Source organism: Myotis myotis, unplaced genomic scaffold, assembly GCF_014108235.1.
Source record: "Myotis myotis isolate mMyoMyo1 unplaced genomic scaffold, mMyoMyo1.p scaffold_m19_p_2, whole genome shotgun sequence".
NCBI classification, from domain to species: Eukaryota; Metazoa; Chordata; class Mammalia; order Chiroptera; family Vespertilionidae; genus Myotis; species Myotis myotis.
The window spans coordinates 217034587-217051242 of NW_023416324.1; the positions used below are offsets into that span (position 1 = coordinate 217034587).

General features: G+C 50.7%; 3 protein-coding genes across 5 annotated transcripts; 1 reads left to right on the forward strand and 2 right to left on the reverse strand.

Annotated features, from left to right (window-relative positions):
• Positions 1–346: 346 nt before the first annotated feature.
• Positions 347–694, reverse strand: LOC118675832 (keratin-associated protein 21-1-like). Its single transcript, XM_036348603.1, has one exon. It carries the CDS (start codon positions 692–694, stop codon positions 347–349), a length of 348 nt encoding a protein of 115 aa, XP_036204496.1.
• Positions 695–4553: 3859 nt separating this feature from the next.
• On the reverse strand, positions 4554–5119 carry LOC118675312 (keratin-associated protein 6-2-like). Of its 3 annotated transcripts, none has more exons than XM_036347830.1 (2): positions 4974–5119; positions 4554–4859 (listed from the first exon to the last, which is right to left on the reverse strand). In XM_036347830.1, the coding sequence occupies exons 1-2, from the start codon at positions 5117–5119 to the stop codon at positions 4724–4726; spliced, it is 282 nt and encodes a 93-aa protein (XP_036203723.1). In that variant the 3' UTR covers positions 4554–4723. The 3 variants fall into 3 exon arrangements, with proteins under 3 accessions (XP_036203723.1, XP_036203724.1, XP_036203722.1); XM_036347831.1 differs by having other exon boundaries at positions 4554–4787; positions 4914–5119; XM_036347829.1 differs by having other exon boundaries at positions 4554–5119.
• An 11194-nt stretch (positions 5120–16313) lies between these two features.
• LOC118675345 (keratin-associated protein 20-2-like) lies at positions 16314–16656 on the forward strand. Its single transcript, XM_036347953.1, has one exon. The coding sequence runs from the start codon at positions 16332–16334 to the stop codon at positions 16524–16526; it is 195 nt and encodes a 64-aa protein (XP_036203846.1). The 5' UTR covers positions 16314–16331; the 3' UTR covers positions 16527–16656.

The following is a 16656-nucleotide window of genomic DNA, read 5'->3' on the forward strand; positions in this document are numbered from 1 at the left end:
AGTGACGATTCTGACACAAACACAGTTACTTACGTCACATCAAGTTTGTTTATTGAAAAAGAATAATGTCTTCCAACTCTGGCGTATTTGTGTTCCTGGACAGCACAACTTCATAGGGTAGAAAGGCAGAACGTGGACACTGGGAACGTAATCACAGTCACGTCTTCCGTGTTCAGGTCCCACAAGGGACGCATTCCTACTTCCTCAATAACAACAAGACTTGGATGTGAAAACAGGAAGTGTCCAATCCCCACTGGAGTGTAGAGATGATGAATGGGGCATCATTTGGGGAAAAGCATTAATTTTCAATCTTATGTTGGAGGCGCAGAGTGTTCTAGGTGATGTTCTAGCAGCAAGAAGAATAGCATCGTCGGTAGCAGCATGGTCGGAAGGTACAGCAGCCACTGCCATAGCCAGAGCCGTAGCCACAGCCGTATCCAGAGCCATAGCCAGATCCATAGCCACAGCCATAGCCACAGCCGTAGCCAGAGTCGTAGCCACAGCCATATCCAGATCCATATCCACAACCATATCTGGATCCATAGCCACAGCCATACCCAGAGCCGTAGCCACAGCCATAACCAGAGCCATAGCCACAGCCATAGCCAGAGCCATAGCCACAGCCATAACCAGAGCCATAGCCACAGCCGTAGCCACAGCCCCCGTAGGAGTTCCCGTAGTAGTTGCAGCACATGCTGGCGGAGGGTGAGGGTTGGGTTGAGGCGAAGAGGGACGTTTCTGAGTGTGAATGTCGCCTCCTCCCCTGGAAGCTTTATATCCGCCAGGAAAGGCCCGGGAATGCCATCGCGTCTGTGACTCACGCAGGAAACATTCACTTAACACCCGGTATGTGCAGGTCACTCCTGTCAGTGGATCATGGGAGGACTCGGTAGTTAACGACCATTAGTATAGAGTCTCTCACTCTTATTGGGAACCGTGTTTGTTTTGTGTCGCCTGGGCCTTGTCTTGAGCCAATGACATGTCAATGAGAACAGTGCCCATCGATGATCTACTCATCGGAACTCGTGGGTACAAAGCTCAGTCCAGGAGTCAAGGTTCTGGGGAGGGCGGGGCGTGTCTGTCTGGAATGAGCCTATTAAATGAGCTCCACTCAACGCTTTGACAGCTAAGTTTATGCTAATGAGTCCGGACTGGATCTCACTGGCGGGCAAGGCTGGGCTGCACTCGCACTGAGCATTTCCTGGCAGAGGGTTCCTGTAAGTCCGCACTCATGGAGATGCTTGGTTGTGGCCTGTTTTACCTCGGGAGCCACTCCCCAGGACTTTTGTATCCCCTCCGTGGGTCCTGCAGTTCTACCCAGAGCACCAACCCCACAGAGTGTCCTCACAACGACATTGTTGAACGTGTTGTTGACCACAGGTCCCTCAGACATTGCATCTATGTGATGCCCATGAAAATGTGACAGAGTTAGGGACCTTATCACATGGAAATTGAGGTACAAAAGGTTAGGGAACTTACTAAAATGCACACAGCTCATGCAGCACCAAGATCAGGTCTCTGTTCACTTTGTAATGTGCCATATGCCCCCCTTTCTAACCATTGCAGACGTGCGCACTTGCCGTTACAGGGGGCTCATCATTTCCTACAAGGGTCCATTTTCTTGGTAAAGTTACCCTGTTATAATGCCCCCGGTCACCTCCGAGTCTCTCATTCTTCCCGGGGACACTCTGGGTCCTGCATGAACTTTCCTTCAGCACTTTGTGCAGGAGCCAGAACCCTCAGGCATGGCTGAGGGTACCCCCCCAACCCCAAGTCTCCCTGTCCCTCCAGGGGCTTTGTCTCTGACATCATCCCCATGACTGGCCTCCTGACCCCTGTTGATGCGCAGACCTGACCCCCAGGTCACCCACGCCTCCTGAACCCCCCAGGTCACAGAGAGGACCGTGAGGGGCCTGTCGTAGTGACCTCACAGGAGCAGCAGGGGCAGCGCCCACCTGTGATCTCACAGGCCTTGTGGGTCTGTGGTCTGAGCTCAGCCTGACTGGCATCTCGGCTCTAATTCTCACAAGGTCACACCCAAGGGGTCAGCCAGGACAAAGGGGAATCTGGTTGGCATATCATTTAACTGGAGTTGCCCATTGGCACGTCTGTCCCTGAGAGAGCACGAGACATATTTATGCTAAAAAGTTATCATTTTAAAAACTGAAATTCAATTTATTCATCTTGAATTTTTCATACCAGCCCCAAGCATAACATGATCATAAAAGTGAGTTTTTTTTTCCCAACGTGAGAGGCACGTGCTGGTCCTTCCCACGCTGCATGGGAGGCCGCTACACGTGGCTGGGTGTCCCTGGGGGTCAGCCTGGACGCTCACTGCTGCGCCTGCCGAGGTCTTCCTGACGCCAAACTATGGCATCTCCTCTGGGATAGAGGGGGCGACCACAATGCGGGGTCAGCATCTGGGCATCATCTCCCGTCCTCAAAGCTATTTCCCTTCGTGTGTGGTTGGCCGACTCTGACCCACTCCCTTCCTGTTTAAGCTGGAAGTTGGTCTCTTCTTCAGGTAGATTCCCAACCCCTCTCTCTTCTTACTCTTCGTCCTGGCCTCTCCTCTGACTTCTTCCTCTGCATTTCCCAGGCACCCCTGTGTGTCATCATATTAGAGCAATCATTCCATTTTGTAGCTCGTGTATTATTTGCGTTTCCCACACTTTTAGAAAGCAGGGATCACATATGTTCGTTCTCTGTTCATAGCACACAATGAAATGTCCTCTGTTAACTGGTTAATAAATGTGGCGAATGAGACTACGCATAGATCTCACTTATAACAGTCAGTTCCATTTCTTCAGGAATAGCCTCCCTGTGCTGATGCCTGTGTCTTCATCGTGAGAATGAAGTTGGGTAGAGTTTGTTCTCCAACTGGTTCCTTCCCTCGATATTGTGCTGGCTGTTCTGGGCACCCCTCGCCATGGAAACGTTACAATCACTTTGGTGAAATCCCTCCTTCCTTCCTTCCTTCCTTCCTTCCTTCCTTCCTTCCTTCCCTCCTTCCTTCCTTCCTTCCATCCTTCCTTTCATTTATTCATCGTTTTTTTCTTTCTTTCTCTCATAAACATGACTTTTATTTCTTTATCTTGTGTTATTGATCAGCAAGGTTTTCCAATATGACACGAGGAGAAACACGGAGAGAACGTCCTTGCCTTGCTCCTGATGGCAGCGGGAAATGTCTGGTTTCTTGCTGTTAAGTGTGCGTGATGCTGCTGATAGGATTTGTGTACATATTAGATTCTCCATCACATTGAGGAAGTTCCGTTTTTCCCTGATTACGGGAACATTTTATTCATGACTGGATGTTGGATTTTGTTACATATTGAACCGATCATGTGATTTTTCTTCTTCAGGCTGCTAATGTACTAAATTACATGAATTCATTTTTGAGCACTGAACCACCGTTGCATAATTGGGGTATATCTCGTGAGGTGTATGTGTATAATTCTTCTTACACAATGCTAGAGTCAAATAGCTGATACTTAATTTTTGTACCATGTTCATTTGTACAATTTGTATCTATGTCCATCCAGATATTTGTCTGTAGTTTTTATTTTTGTAATGTCTTTCCCTGGTGTTGGTATTAAGGTAATGGTGACCTCATTGAATGAGTTGGTAAGTTTTTCCCTTGGATTTTATTTCTGGATGTGATTGTAGAGAATTGGTGTAACTTATTCTTTAAAATTTTGTAGAATTTTCCCGTGAAGCTTTCTCTTCTGGAGGGTTATTATTGGTTCAATGTATTTAGAAGTTACAAGCCTGTGAAGAGTGTCTGTTTCTTCAGTGAGTTTTATAGGCCATGTGATATTTCATAGCAACCCACTGTTTATGACATTAGTTATTATAAACACCTTTTATAATTCTGTTAATTTACTATTTGTATTTAGTTATTTAGATGTGTCCTTGATTTTGCACTGCTATATGCCTCCCCATCCAGAATATGCCTTCAGTGAGTACAATGCTCATCATTGAATTTTGAATGAGAACCCGCCACAGAAATAAAAGGGGACCCACACACCATGTTTATGGACCAAACGACTCAATAGTGTGAAGAATCCACTCCCCCACAATTGGTGAATGGATTCCATTCCATCCCCATAAAACTCTCAGCAGGGTGTTTTTGTAGATTTTGACAAGCTGATTCTAAAGTTTAGATGGAAAACAAAGAAACCAGAAGAGCCACGAAAATTGTGAAGAGGAGCAGGTTGGAACACGCACATCACCCAGCACTAAGACCTACTGCGACCTGCAGTAAACAGGACCATGTGTGCTGGTGAGAGAATGGCACATGCAGTCGATGACGGAATAAGAAACCCCAGGATCGGTGGACAAGGTGGCTGAACAGCCTTCTGGGAAGGCCACAGGGAGAGTGACGATTCTGACACAAACACAGTTACTTACGTCACATCAAGTTTGTTTATTGAAAAAGAATAATGTCTTCCAACTCTGGCGTATTTGTGTTCCTGGACAACACAACTTCATAGGGTAGAAAGGCAGAACGTGGACACTGGGAACGTAATCACAGTCACGTCTTCCATGTTCAGGTCCCACAAGGGACGCATTCCTACTTCCTCAATAACAACAAGACTTGGATGTAAAAACAGGAAGTGTCCAATCCCCACTGGAGTGTAGAGATGATGAATGGGGCATCATTTGGGGAAAAGCATTAATTTTCAATCTTATGTTGGAGGCGCAGAGTGTTCTTGGCGATGTTCTAGCAGCAAGAGGAATAGCATCGTCGGTAGCAGCATGGTCGGAAGGTACAGCAGCCACTGCCATAAGCAGAGCCGTAGCCACAGCCGTATCCAGAGCCATAGCCAGATCCATAGCCACAGCCATAGCCACAGCCGTAGCCAGAGCCATAGCCACAGCCATAGCCAGATCCATATCCACAACCATATCTGGATCCATAGCCACAGCCATACCCAGAGCCGTAGCCACAGCCATAGCCAGAGCCATAGCCACAGCCATAGCCAGAGCCATATCCACAGCCATAACCAGAGCCATAGCCACAGCCATAGCCAGAGCCATAGCCACAGCCATATCCAGAGCCATAGCCACAGCCGTAGCCACAGCCCCCGTAGGAGTTCCCGTAGTAGTTGCAGCACATGCTGGCGGAGGGTGAGGGTTGGGTTGAGGCGAAGAGGGACGTTTCTGAGTGTGAATGTCGCCTCCTCCCCTGGAAGCTTTATATCAGCCAGGAAAGGCCTGGGAATGCCATCGGGTCTGTGACTCACGCAGGAAACATTCACTTAACACCCAGTATGTGAAGGTCACTCCTTTCAGTGGATCATGGGAGGACTCGGTAGTTAACGACCATTAGTATAGAGTCTCTCACTCTTACTGGGAACCGTGTTTGTTTTGTGTCGCCTGGGCCTTGTCTTGAGCCAAGGACACGTCAATGAGAACAGTGCCCATCGATGATCTACTCATCGGAACACGTGTGTACAAAGCTCAGTCCAGGAGTCAAAGTTCTGGGGAGGGCGGGGCGTGTCTGTCTGGAATGAGCCTATTAAATGAGCTCCACTCAACGCTTTGACCGGCTAAGGAATTGCTAATGAGTTCGGACCGGATCTCATTGGAGTGTAGTGCTGGGCTGCACTGACACTGAGCATTTCCTGGCGGAGGGTTCCTGTAAGTCCGCAGTCATGGAGATATTTCACCCCGGGAGCTGCTCCCCAGGACATTTGTATCTGCTCTGTGGGTCCTTCAGTTCTACCCAGAGCACCAACCCCACAGAGTGTCCTCACAACGACATTGTTGAATGGGTTGTTGACCACAGGTCCCCTCAGCCATTGCATCTATGTGATGCCCATGAAAATGTGACAGAGTTAGGGACCTTATCACATGGAAATTGCGGTACAAAAAGGGTAGGGAACTTAATAAAATCCCCACAGCTCATGCAGCACCAAGATCTGGTCTCTGTTCCTCTGTGTAATTCGACCTATGTCCACCTTTCTAATCATTGGAGACGTGAGCACGGCTGGTTCTCTGTGCTCAGCAGATGGTTAATCCCGCCTCTCTGATTGGCTCCCCAGAAGACAGCACCTAGGGCTCTTCTCTCACTGGGTCCTTCTGGCTTCTCTTTTAGGTCCCCGACTCTTTCCTTCTCTCATCGGCCCCCCGTGTGTCAGCACCATCACCATCCCCATCCCAGGAGCCTTGGAGGCTTCGGCTCCGGCACTAAATCCACTCTGCACCAGCAGCAGGAATGTGGAACTATCACGTGGACCAGCAGTTCTGTCACACTGTCCCCACCGTCCCTCCCTGCACCCGCTCTGCCCTGAGCAGCCCCTATGCACACCTGTCAGTGTCCGCACCTGCTCCTCTTCCACAAACAAAACCCAGGACCCCACTGGCCTGTCGCTCGGTCCTCCCATCTCCCTCCACCCACGCCGTCTACAGGCAGAGAGAGGTTTTGCCCATCTCTTTGTGACCTGTTCTGTTTTGACTTAATTTCCCACCTGGGCTAACGTTCCCATGGGTCGCCTGTGATTACTATCTCTCATGCCATCTTTAATCCTCAAGGGTCCTGGTTTGGGCACAAAGTACACGCGTGTTTCATCGATCACATGTCTTTCACAGGCTCCTTCTCCTTCCGCTGCCCACACTGTCAGCTCTCGCTTGTGCTTTCATTCAAGTCTTCTTGCTCCAAACTCCACTCCTCCCAGCTTCTGGGAGCATGGGCCTGGCCTTCGGACCGGGCCACTGGTCATCTGGCGGCCATGGGTCCTTGTCTGGCGGGTCCTGGTGCGGCTGGAGCGTCCTGCCTGTCCTCAGCCTCCTCCCTCCCTGAGGTGACACCCCCTCCCCTGCTCCCCGCTGTCCAGGGCTTCCTGCTGCCCCTGCCCTTTGCTGCCTGCAATCCAGCTGCTTATTTCATGGAGAAAAGAGCATCTACCAGGAGCACCCCGACTGCCCTCTCCCCGCACACCCACCTCCATTCGCGCCCCCGCCCCCAGCCTCTCAGCCTCTCAGCCTCTCAGCCTCTCAGCCTCTCAGCCCCGTCTCAGTGGAAAGTGCCCTCCCTCCCGTCCAGACATGTCTTCGTGTTGCGATGAATGTAGCCCGTCAGCGCCCGGCTCGACAGACCTTCCTCCGCCTCCTGCACTTTCAGCCCCTTTTCCCACCGACGCCCCTTTAGGCTATAAACTTGCTCAGGCGTCCCAGCCCCGGGCGCTCTCGGCTCCTCTTCTCAACTCCTCTTCCATCTCAGCTGTCCGATCTCGTTTTCTCAGGCTCCCATTCGTCTTCGGTCCGCGCCAACCTGCCTCCTGCTCTAGCTGCCACCCCAGGGTGTCCTCGCTCAGCCCCCAGCAGCCCCCACGCCGTCTCCGCGCCTTGTCTTGCATTTGTCCTCTGCTTTGTGGCGTTGGGTTCCGTGGCTGCATCTCCCCTTGGCTCCCGTTTTGTGCTTTTCCTGATTTCATGTCCTGCTTCCTGGTGCTGCCTCCATCCCACCTGGAGGGTGTGCTGCCTCCGGCCGGGCTGTGCCCTGTGGCTCTGGCCCGTCACTAACTACACACAATCCAGCCTCATGCGCAGGACACAAGGGCCCGGCCAGTGATAAGCCATTGGCTCCCAGCGACTCCCCCGCAGGCCAGCAGCCACCTTACCTGCTTCCCGCCAGCACTTGCTGAGTGAGGCTCTCCACTGCTCCTCGTTTGTGTAACCCTGGGACTCCGTGACGATGCCGCCCCCTCCGTCAGCTGGCTTCCCTCAAAGGTTTAGCCTCAACCTGAGCCTCCCAGCAGCTGAGAATGGTCTTGTCTGCCTCCCACGCCCCTGCTTAGTTATGGGGTCACAGAGGCCCAGGGGTCTCCCTGCTCCTCACACAGACCCCGGAGTTCAGTTAACATTTGTTTACGCTGTTTGTTTCAGGGCTAGGCCACTGGGGGTTACTAAGCCGCTAGTTCACACACAGTGTATGAGCTGAGCCTCTCACACAACGAGGATAAGACAGAGTCCCCCTGAGAGAGCGCAGAGCCAGGGGTGCACAGGGAGCCTGTCCGCCAGCCGAGTCTCGAGGGAGGAGCACAGGTGTGGAGGGCGAGGGACAGACGTCAGAGCGACGGGCAGGTGCGTATGTCGCCCGGAGGGGAAACCCAGAGGGTGCGCTCCTGCGACAGCGGTGAGGGGGCCGGTGAGAGCGGGATGGGAGGCCGCTCGGGTGGGGGGACGAGCACACGGAAAGGCATAGACACGCAGAGCGGCTTTTCAATGCACACAGAGGGAAGCGCCCTCTATGCGTCCCGTCTCACCTCGTCTATGCCTGTATTCTTGGCTGCCGGGAGCCGGTCCATCCTTGCTGTTTCAAGGGACCTGGCGTATATGGCATACTGTTCTTAATATGTTTGCTCACCTTCTTGGCACTATGTGTTTTAACCAAGGTCACCTCTCTGAGAAAGGTTGTTTCCCCAGGTAGGGATTTTCCCCTGAAGTTAGGGAGGGGATAAAACCCCTTAACTAAGTGCCAGGCGTGTAATTAATCACTTTAACTACGAACAATCATGCTTAAGCTACATAATCTTTACTCCCTAGAATGGAGATAAGAAACGCCCTAACCTTTGGAATAGAGATTGATAGGATTGGAATCAACTGGTATAAATACAGATGTAACAAGACAGAACTTAGAAGACAGAACCTACACAGAACCTAGACACAGAACCTACACAGAACCTAGAGACAGAAGAACTTCGCTGGAGAGAACATGGCAAAAGATCCTGGACAGAAACTGGAGACAGAACCTAGAGACAGAACCTAGCGAGAGAACCTGGCTGAAGAACCTAGAGACAGAAACTGGCTACAGAACCTGGATAGAACATGGCAAGAGAACCTGACTAGAACCTGGTGACCAAACCTGGCTGGAGAACCTGGACAGAACCTAGCGAGGGAACATGGCTACAGAACCTGGCTGGAGAACCTAACCAGAACTTCGCTGGAGATCCAGGCCAGAACTTGGCTAAAGATCCTGGCTAGAGATCCTGGCTAGGCTGCTGATCAACTGAACGCTGTCTCTATGTCATTCCTTCTTTGCCGACTCCGTCTACACCTTTGGGAACCCCTGGACCTGCTGGGGTTGGACCCCAGCATCTGGCGCCTGAACAGGGACCCTTAGGTAAGCCCCCCCATTCCCCTAGGTAAGCCCTCCTGCACTCGGGACGGATAGGATTCCACCGTAGGAAGAGGGTGGATAGTCTTCACCGACTCCGTCCACACCTTTGGGGACCCCTGGACCTGCTGGGGTGGGACCCCAGCACTTGGCCATTAGCAGCATTTTCATAACAGAGGGCTGGCTCCTCACTGAATAAATGAGTTAACAAATGAGTGAAAAAATTGTCAATATAGGCATCATATCCATAAAATGGGGGCAACAGTAGGTTTACAGTTGTTTGTTGGGAAAAGAATACGATGGTTTATTGTGAGAATAAACTGTTTTGTGTACTCACAACTGTAAACCTACTTTTGCCCGCCCTGTATATGTAGCGACGATGATGACGATGACGATGATGATGATGACGATGCGACTGAAAATACCAATCCACGCGTGGAGGTGCCTCCGCATCGAGAACCAGGTTCCACGTGGCTCTGCGTGACTGACACTCATCACCCCCAATCACAACAAGCTTTCCGTCTCCTGTGGTCACAGCAAAAGCAGCGCCAGGGCCAAGCCGTAGGTAGCCTCACCCTCCCTCCCACACCCGCTCCGGCCGTGGGATCGCACCCGTCAGGCCAGCTCTGCCGCACCCTTCATTTACTTACTTACTTATTTTTTAAGTATGTTTTTATTGATTTCAGAGAGGAAGGGAGAGGGAGGGAGAGAGAAGAATCCATGATGAGAGAGAAGCACCGATCGGCTGCCTCCTGCTGGGGATCGACCTACAGCCCGGGCCTGTGCCCTGACCGGGAAGCCAACTACGACCTCCTGGTTCATGGGTTGGCGCTCAGCCACTGAGCCAGGCCCGGCTCCGCTCCTCCTTTAATGCTGAGCCCCTCCGGGGCCGGGATTTCTATTTTCCGCTTCACGCCCGTGTAGCTACTGTTCTTCCCTTGTCAGCAGGAGACGGGAAACCCCTGCAGGCGTCTCACGGCCCACGGCGCTCAGCTCCCCTGCCTCCTGGGCTGGAGAAGATGCCCTACTCGCAGTGGTCCAGAGGGTGACCAGGAACACCCGCAGCGGGTGCTCCGAACTGGATCTTCCCAGGTGGCTGTGGAGCAAATTTCCAGACGTGATCCCATCAGATCCAAAGAAGTGTGTGTGCGAGGTGGGGGGGCGGGGGGGGGGTCCCCCGACTATGTCAGCTCTTCATGCTCCCGGGGGAGGAAGGCGGTCGTCGGGAGGCAAGACGAAGCTGAAGAAGGCGAGCGGGGCCCACACTACGCAGGTCTGTTCGGAGCCCCCACCTGCTGTGTGCGCTTTGGGGCCAATTACTCAGCCACTCTGTGCCTCAGCTGCTCGATTCGCTACACTGGGGGCATGTCTGTCTCTCAGGGTTTCATGACACGTTAATGAGAGAATATACAAAGTCATCCCCAACAATGGTAGCTCCCCAATGGTTCTGGACACTGAGAACAGCTGGTAATAACTTCGGAGCCAGTAGGATCACGACTTTTCTGGAATCAGACACATCCTCTCTACCATCGCCACTGCCATGCCGACAGAGAGATGGCTTGGACATTGATACCTTGCCACGGCGACAGAACCACAACTGCACGTGATGCATAGAAAGCGATGCATAGGTTTTATGTTATGTCTGTCATCACTGCCGTGCACATGCGTGTCTGCTGTCCTACATACACATCCTACTTCTTAAGTCAAAACATCACTTTTCCTTTTGGCCAACGTGAGCTGCCTTGTCACGGAGGCTGCTGAAGGCCGGGCAGGCCGAGCGGGTTCGGTAACTAAACTCCAGCAAAGCCTTGTGGTGCGATGCCTCCGGAGGGGAAGGTGTTGGCGGGAAGGAGCCGCGTCTAGTCTGGCTCCTCAGCGTCAGGCTGTTAGGTGCCAGGTCCCGTGAGAGCCTCGGGAACAAGTTCGTGTCGCAGGGGCTGACATGACCAAGTCCGAGTGGGTGACCTATAGCACACAGCCAGCTTGTTCGTACAGAGTAAGACGTGATTGCTGCAGAAACGGCAGTGCTCGAGTTTGCTTGGGGTGTGAACTCTCCTTATAGTTAACCCACGTGGAAATCCACATTATAGTCAGACCGTTTGATTAATTTAGAGACAAATGACTGTCACAGGCCCATGTTATCACCACCTCATCACTGTTCCATACGGGAATGGAGTGATAATCAGACACTGACTTGTTCATTTCCTCTGAGAAGTCGCTGTCAGGAAGGCCACTGGGCTTCCTGCTTCCCCCTGAGGAGCAGCCAGGCTGGGAATGAGGAGAAAGTCGTGTTCTGAGCCAGGAATCAGAAGGCCAGGAATTCCACAACCTGAACGTTTAACAGTATCAGCCCAGGACGACTTACTCACACAACGTGCCATCCCAATGTGACCAGAAGCACTTCAAGCCCCACACGGAGGCCACTCTGCCTGAAGGCGACTGTGAGAACTAAATCTAAATTTTCAGTGATTTGGTACATTGAAGGGTCCATAATTTCCAGAACTTTGTGACCACGACTGAGGCATCGTTACTGTATTGTTCCCAAAGTGGTCTTTATCTCACCCGTAATAATTCCAGCAAATTAACATCATTATGTTGTGCGCTTGGAGTAGCTACCACTAGGTGTCAGTAGGGGTCATTTGCTTTCAACAGGAAAAAGGTAAACTTTTATTTAAAAAAAAAAAAAAAAAAAAAAAAAGCCAAATAGTTAAAAGGCAAAACAGGATAAAAACAAGAGCGCCAAAAGTCTTCTGAGATAAGGAATAAATTGAAAGAATCACCTGGCCCAAATGTAGTGCTGCACATTGATAACAGGGCAATCTATACATATAAAAGCCCAGCGACCGGAACGGTGGAAGGCCCAGAACGGCCGGAATGATCGGTGGCTATGATGCACACTGCGGCAGCCAACTGGCCTGATCCGGACCCTGGTCGGCACCCCCTCCTGGCCGCCCGGCCCCTGATCAGCCCCCAACACCTTTACTGTGAGCCCGTTCGTGAGCCAAATTAAGAAACGCCCACTGATTTGATTAGTGAGTCAACATTCAGATTGAGTCACCACAGACTCAGTAAACTTGGCAGAGGAAGCGGGAGAAGGAAGGAGTTGGGAAGGAGAAAGGGGCAGGGGAAGGAGGCAGTAACAACACAGTGGCTCAAAGACAGGAGCCCTGAACGTCCGAGTGAGGTCTCCACGCCCAAACTGAGAGCGCCTGAATGAAGGCCAGGAGTGACGGAAAACCCAGGTTCAGTCTCAGAAAGCAGAGGTCAAATTAAGAGAATCACACCAACCACAGAAGGACTGCCCTCCCGTGGCCGGCCCTGCCCCCGATCGGCCCCCAACACCCCAGTCAGGGAGGGGCCACCCGGCCAACCTCCTGTGGCCCCTCTGCCCCACTGGCCCAGCCTGATGGGCCCCCATCGGGGCGGGCTGGCCGGACCCCACCCGTGCACGAATTCGTGCACCCAGCCTCTTGTTGGCAATAAAGTGACAATTCTTGTCAACTCTGAGCCAAATAATAGAGCTTGAAATGATAGGAAATGAAATATCAGAAATAACCAAATTCCAGAGGAATACAACTGATGTTAGGTAATTTATCATGCGACTATACATTTAGGAGAAAAATACATAGGTGAAATGAGAAATACAGTCGATACTAGAGAATGACAGTAATATTCTTAATCATTTTCTTCAGTAATTTGTAGAATATTCAGAAGAATAGCAAATATATTCTGTGTTTCAGAAAAAGCTCAATAACTTACAAATATGAAAAATTTGTATGTATTAACCCAGGATGATAACAAACTAGAGACTGGTTTAATAAAAACTTTATTGAAATACTAGTATGTATTTTAATTAAGTACTGAGTAGAAGAAAAAAATCAAGATAAGACAATAAAACAGGAAATCTGTTTTATTTCATATAAAAATATAAATTTGTGTTTCAATATATAAAGTGAAACATGTGGTACTTTAAATATGTGTCTTATTTAATGTTAACAATTAAAGGAATGAAATTAAAGATATATTTATGAAGTTCAAAAGTTAGAAAAAGGCCAAACAGGCAATTGCAAAGTGCATGGAAAAAGAAAGTAACAAAAATTAATGCAAACACTAAACATTAGAATACAAAAAGATAGTAGAGTTGATAAATTGGTCAGTGGGTTGAAGAACTAAAAAAGAAAAAGAAAAAAATCTATGATGTAAATTTTGTTTGTGTGTATATGTATAAAAAGCTAAATATAAGAAAGAAGATATAAAATAATCACAGAAGGGCTTTTTCTTACAAATTATAGGTCAACATCATTCAAGAAGTATGCTAGTAAATTGAAAATATCCCAATAAAGTCAGGCTTTAACTCTATAAATATTTCAAGAACAAACGGGCAATTAGAGTAGTAATTACGGAAACAAATGAAAATGTGTCCAATAAATCTTTCAAGAGTGTTTTTTCTAGATCTTCAAAGGTTACGTAGACCAATATGGAAATACACTTCGTAAAGTTCACATTGCTTTTGTACTTAAACTTAAAAAAGACAGCACAGAAGATAACTAGAAAGGTAACGCCCTTTTTTATATTCACAAAATTCCTAAAGAAAACACTAGGAGAAAAATGAACATGAAGATAAATTGAACATTTTAGTGTATTTTCATGAGCTTTTAATTCTAACCATGGTCCCATGCTGTTTCTTTTATATATTTTAATACCTACTGGAAAAGTTCTGATGTGGAAAACAATATTCGTTTTTCAGGTAAAGAAGATAATTTGGAAACCCCTGGGCCCCAAATCACACTGTGATATAGATTAGGGCCCCTTATATTCATAGATTGAAATTGGGAGGCTGCGATCATTTCTGTGTTTCATGTTCTCACACAATGAACTAGGTGGTGTAACATCATCCAGGTCTCCTATATCTTTCCATTCAGCTTTTCCACCAATGCCAGCATCTCATCCACTCCTTGCTCATTCCATTGCTCAGTTTGACACTGTTATTGAAACTGGAAAAAGCTATCCTATCTGATAAAAGCCTAATATGCAAATTGTCCCCTTGACTGGGAGTTTGACTGCTCACTATGACGTGTGCTGACCACCAGGGGGCGGTGCAGAACATGGTGGGTGTCGGTGATCTGGTGCTGGTAGTGGGTGGCAGTGGAGGCGCTGCCGGCCCTGATGGGCCCCGAAAAGAGCAGGACCCCGGCGGGATGGTGGAGCAGGTGAGCAGGCAGCACCAGGCCAAGGTGGATGGGAGCGGGGCCCGATCGCCCCGCAGACAGAGGCCAGCTTTTATCTTTCCCAGGCGCTGAGGGAGCCAGGCGGGGGCCCGATGACTCAGGCAGAGAGGGATGTGTGGGGGCCCAGAGGTCAGCTGGGATCTGCCCTTCCATGCCAGACTCTTGTGCTTTGATCACCGGCCAGGACTAGGGACTGCATCTGTGCAGGAATTTCATGCACCGGGCCTCTAGTTGTTGAATGACATGTTCTGAAAGGCACTGCTAGTGTACATGAAAGTCTTATCGTGTATAATGCTTATTTTATAACTATCCATCTAATTGTAGCCTTTTGTTGCTCTCACCGGTAGTTGATTCGATTTTCTTGTCTTTTCCAAGTCTGATCGTTGAATAAGTTTTACACTATTCACATCCCACTGCGTCATCTCTTGGTCTGTGTACTTTTTCGGGTGCAGTGACATCCTCTACAGAAAGACGACCTGTAACCATGGCAACTGGAAATCCCCGCCCCAGGTCAGCGTCCCCTGCGAAGCCCACACGTGGCTTTGACACGGACAATAACACTGACCAGAGCACTCAGTCGGAAGCCATCGTCTCGGAAAGTACAGATGTAGAGGCTGGTTCCCTTCTCCACAGCAGAACGTGCACAGGGTCATTACATAACGAAATGCTAGGCCTTTATCTTTCCCAAGTATTATCACCATTGGGATCATGCCAAGAACAGGATCTAGAGATTTGGTATCAGATATTTAAAATAAAACCTCCACCCATAAAAAGATTAAACGTGTTTGGTCTCTGATCATTCCGCCGCACGAAGACTCTGGCCCCAGCCCAAGTACGTGGAGGCTCCTTGCCATTTTGATGCATCGCTCGCGCCGCCGCCATCATTCTTTATAACAGCGGCGATGAACGGGGAGAGACGGAACGGAGTTATTCACAGAACATGCACTGTTCTTGGCGACCGAGCCGGCGCCGAGGAAAGAACGTTCAGCTTTATGAAGCAGTGCGGCTGTGTGTCCGGCAGGACCCGGGAGGGCGTAGCTCAAATGTGCACACACACACCCCCTGGAACTTAACTGCCTGACCCTCCACCTATGCTGCTGATGCTGCCCGTGGTCCCTGCACACGTGGGTGCCCGGTTCTTGGCATGTCTTTCTCTGGGCTGAGGGTTTTACTATGAAACACTCAGGGAACCCGTCAGAGAGAGGGTGAGAAGTGACTCATTCACCAAGGACAGGCTTAGAGACTAGTGTAGTCAATAGACTTCGCAATACATATGCTTACGACACGTGTGCTACGTGGCTATCACACACGTCAGTGTCACACACACATGATTTGCATACTTGCTTTCCCTGACAAGCGTCTTTTAGATCGCGTGCTGACGAAATGCAGATGCATATAAAACTCAGCCCCGAAACCACATGAAAACACCCAGGCCGGTGAGAACGGCGGCTGTGAGTCTAAAAACGCTGTTGGCAATCAAACACCCAATCCATCCTGCCCCAAGCAAACAAAAAACCTAAAAGGAGACTTGAAGCAGGATCTGCCTGGACAGTGGGCGTCTCCCCCCAGGCAGGGCTGGCGATCACAGGAAGGGACCTGGGAGTCCTGCCCTGCGCCCTGGGGTCTCCGGGTGTCGGTGACGTCGGCCAAGAGGTGACATCCTCCTTTCAAAGCCACCCGTGGCCTGTGTGGTGTCCGGCTGGGCATCGCCAGGAGCCTGTCACGGAGCCTGCGTGTGGCCCGAGTGTGGCTGGATGACCACAGGCGTGTGCGCATCTCCAGAGTCAGTGTGAGGAATCCACACGAATGCACGCGGGGCTCTGTCCCGATGAGCACGCTGTGTATGACGCAGGCTCCCCACTAATTGGCTGCCACGCGCCCGCGGCTCGCTGCCACGCCCCTGCCGAGGGCGCTTAAAAGGCCCCGCGGAGGCCAGAAGGGCAGTCTGCGAGCAGCACCTGTTCTGCACCCTCCCCGACACCATGAGCTACTACGGCGGCTACTACGGAGGCCTGGGCTGTGGCTGGGGCCTGGGCGGCCTGGGCTGCGGCTACGGCCTGGGCTGTGGCTATGGCTGTGGCTATGGTGGCTTTGGTGGCTACGGCGGCTACGGCGGCTACGGGTACAGCTGCTACCGGCCCTGCTGCTATGGGAGGTACTGGTCCGGCTGCTACTGAGACACCTGCCGGGACTGGACGGGCTGAGCGGGCCCCCCGGCCCCTGCCCCTCTGAGAATCTGGAGAGATGGGCAGCCCTGGGCCCCTGCGGTGGCCTTGGACCTCAGCACCCAGCACCCAGCACCCAGCA

Coding starts and splice junctions, on each gene's coding strand:
- LOC118675832 (XM_036348603.1), bottom strand. CDS start 694: ATGTGCTGCAACTACTACGGGAACTCCTACGGGGGCTGTGGCTACGGC.
- LOC118675345 (XM_036347953.1), top strand. CDS start 16,332: ATGAGCTACTACGGCGGCTACTACGGAGGCCTGGGCTGTGGCTGGGGC.
- LOC118675312 (XM_036347829.1), bottom strand. CDS start 5,119: ATGTGCTGCAACTACTACGGGAACTCCTACGGGGGCTGTGGCTACGGC.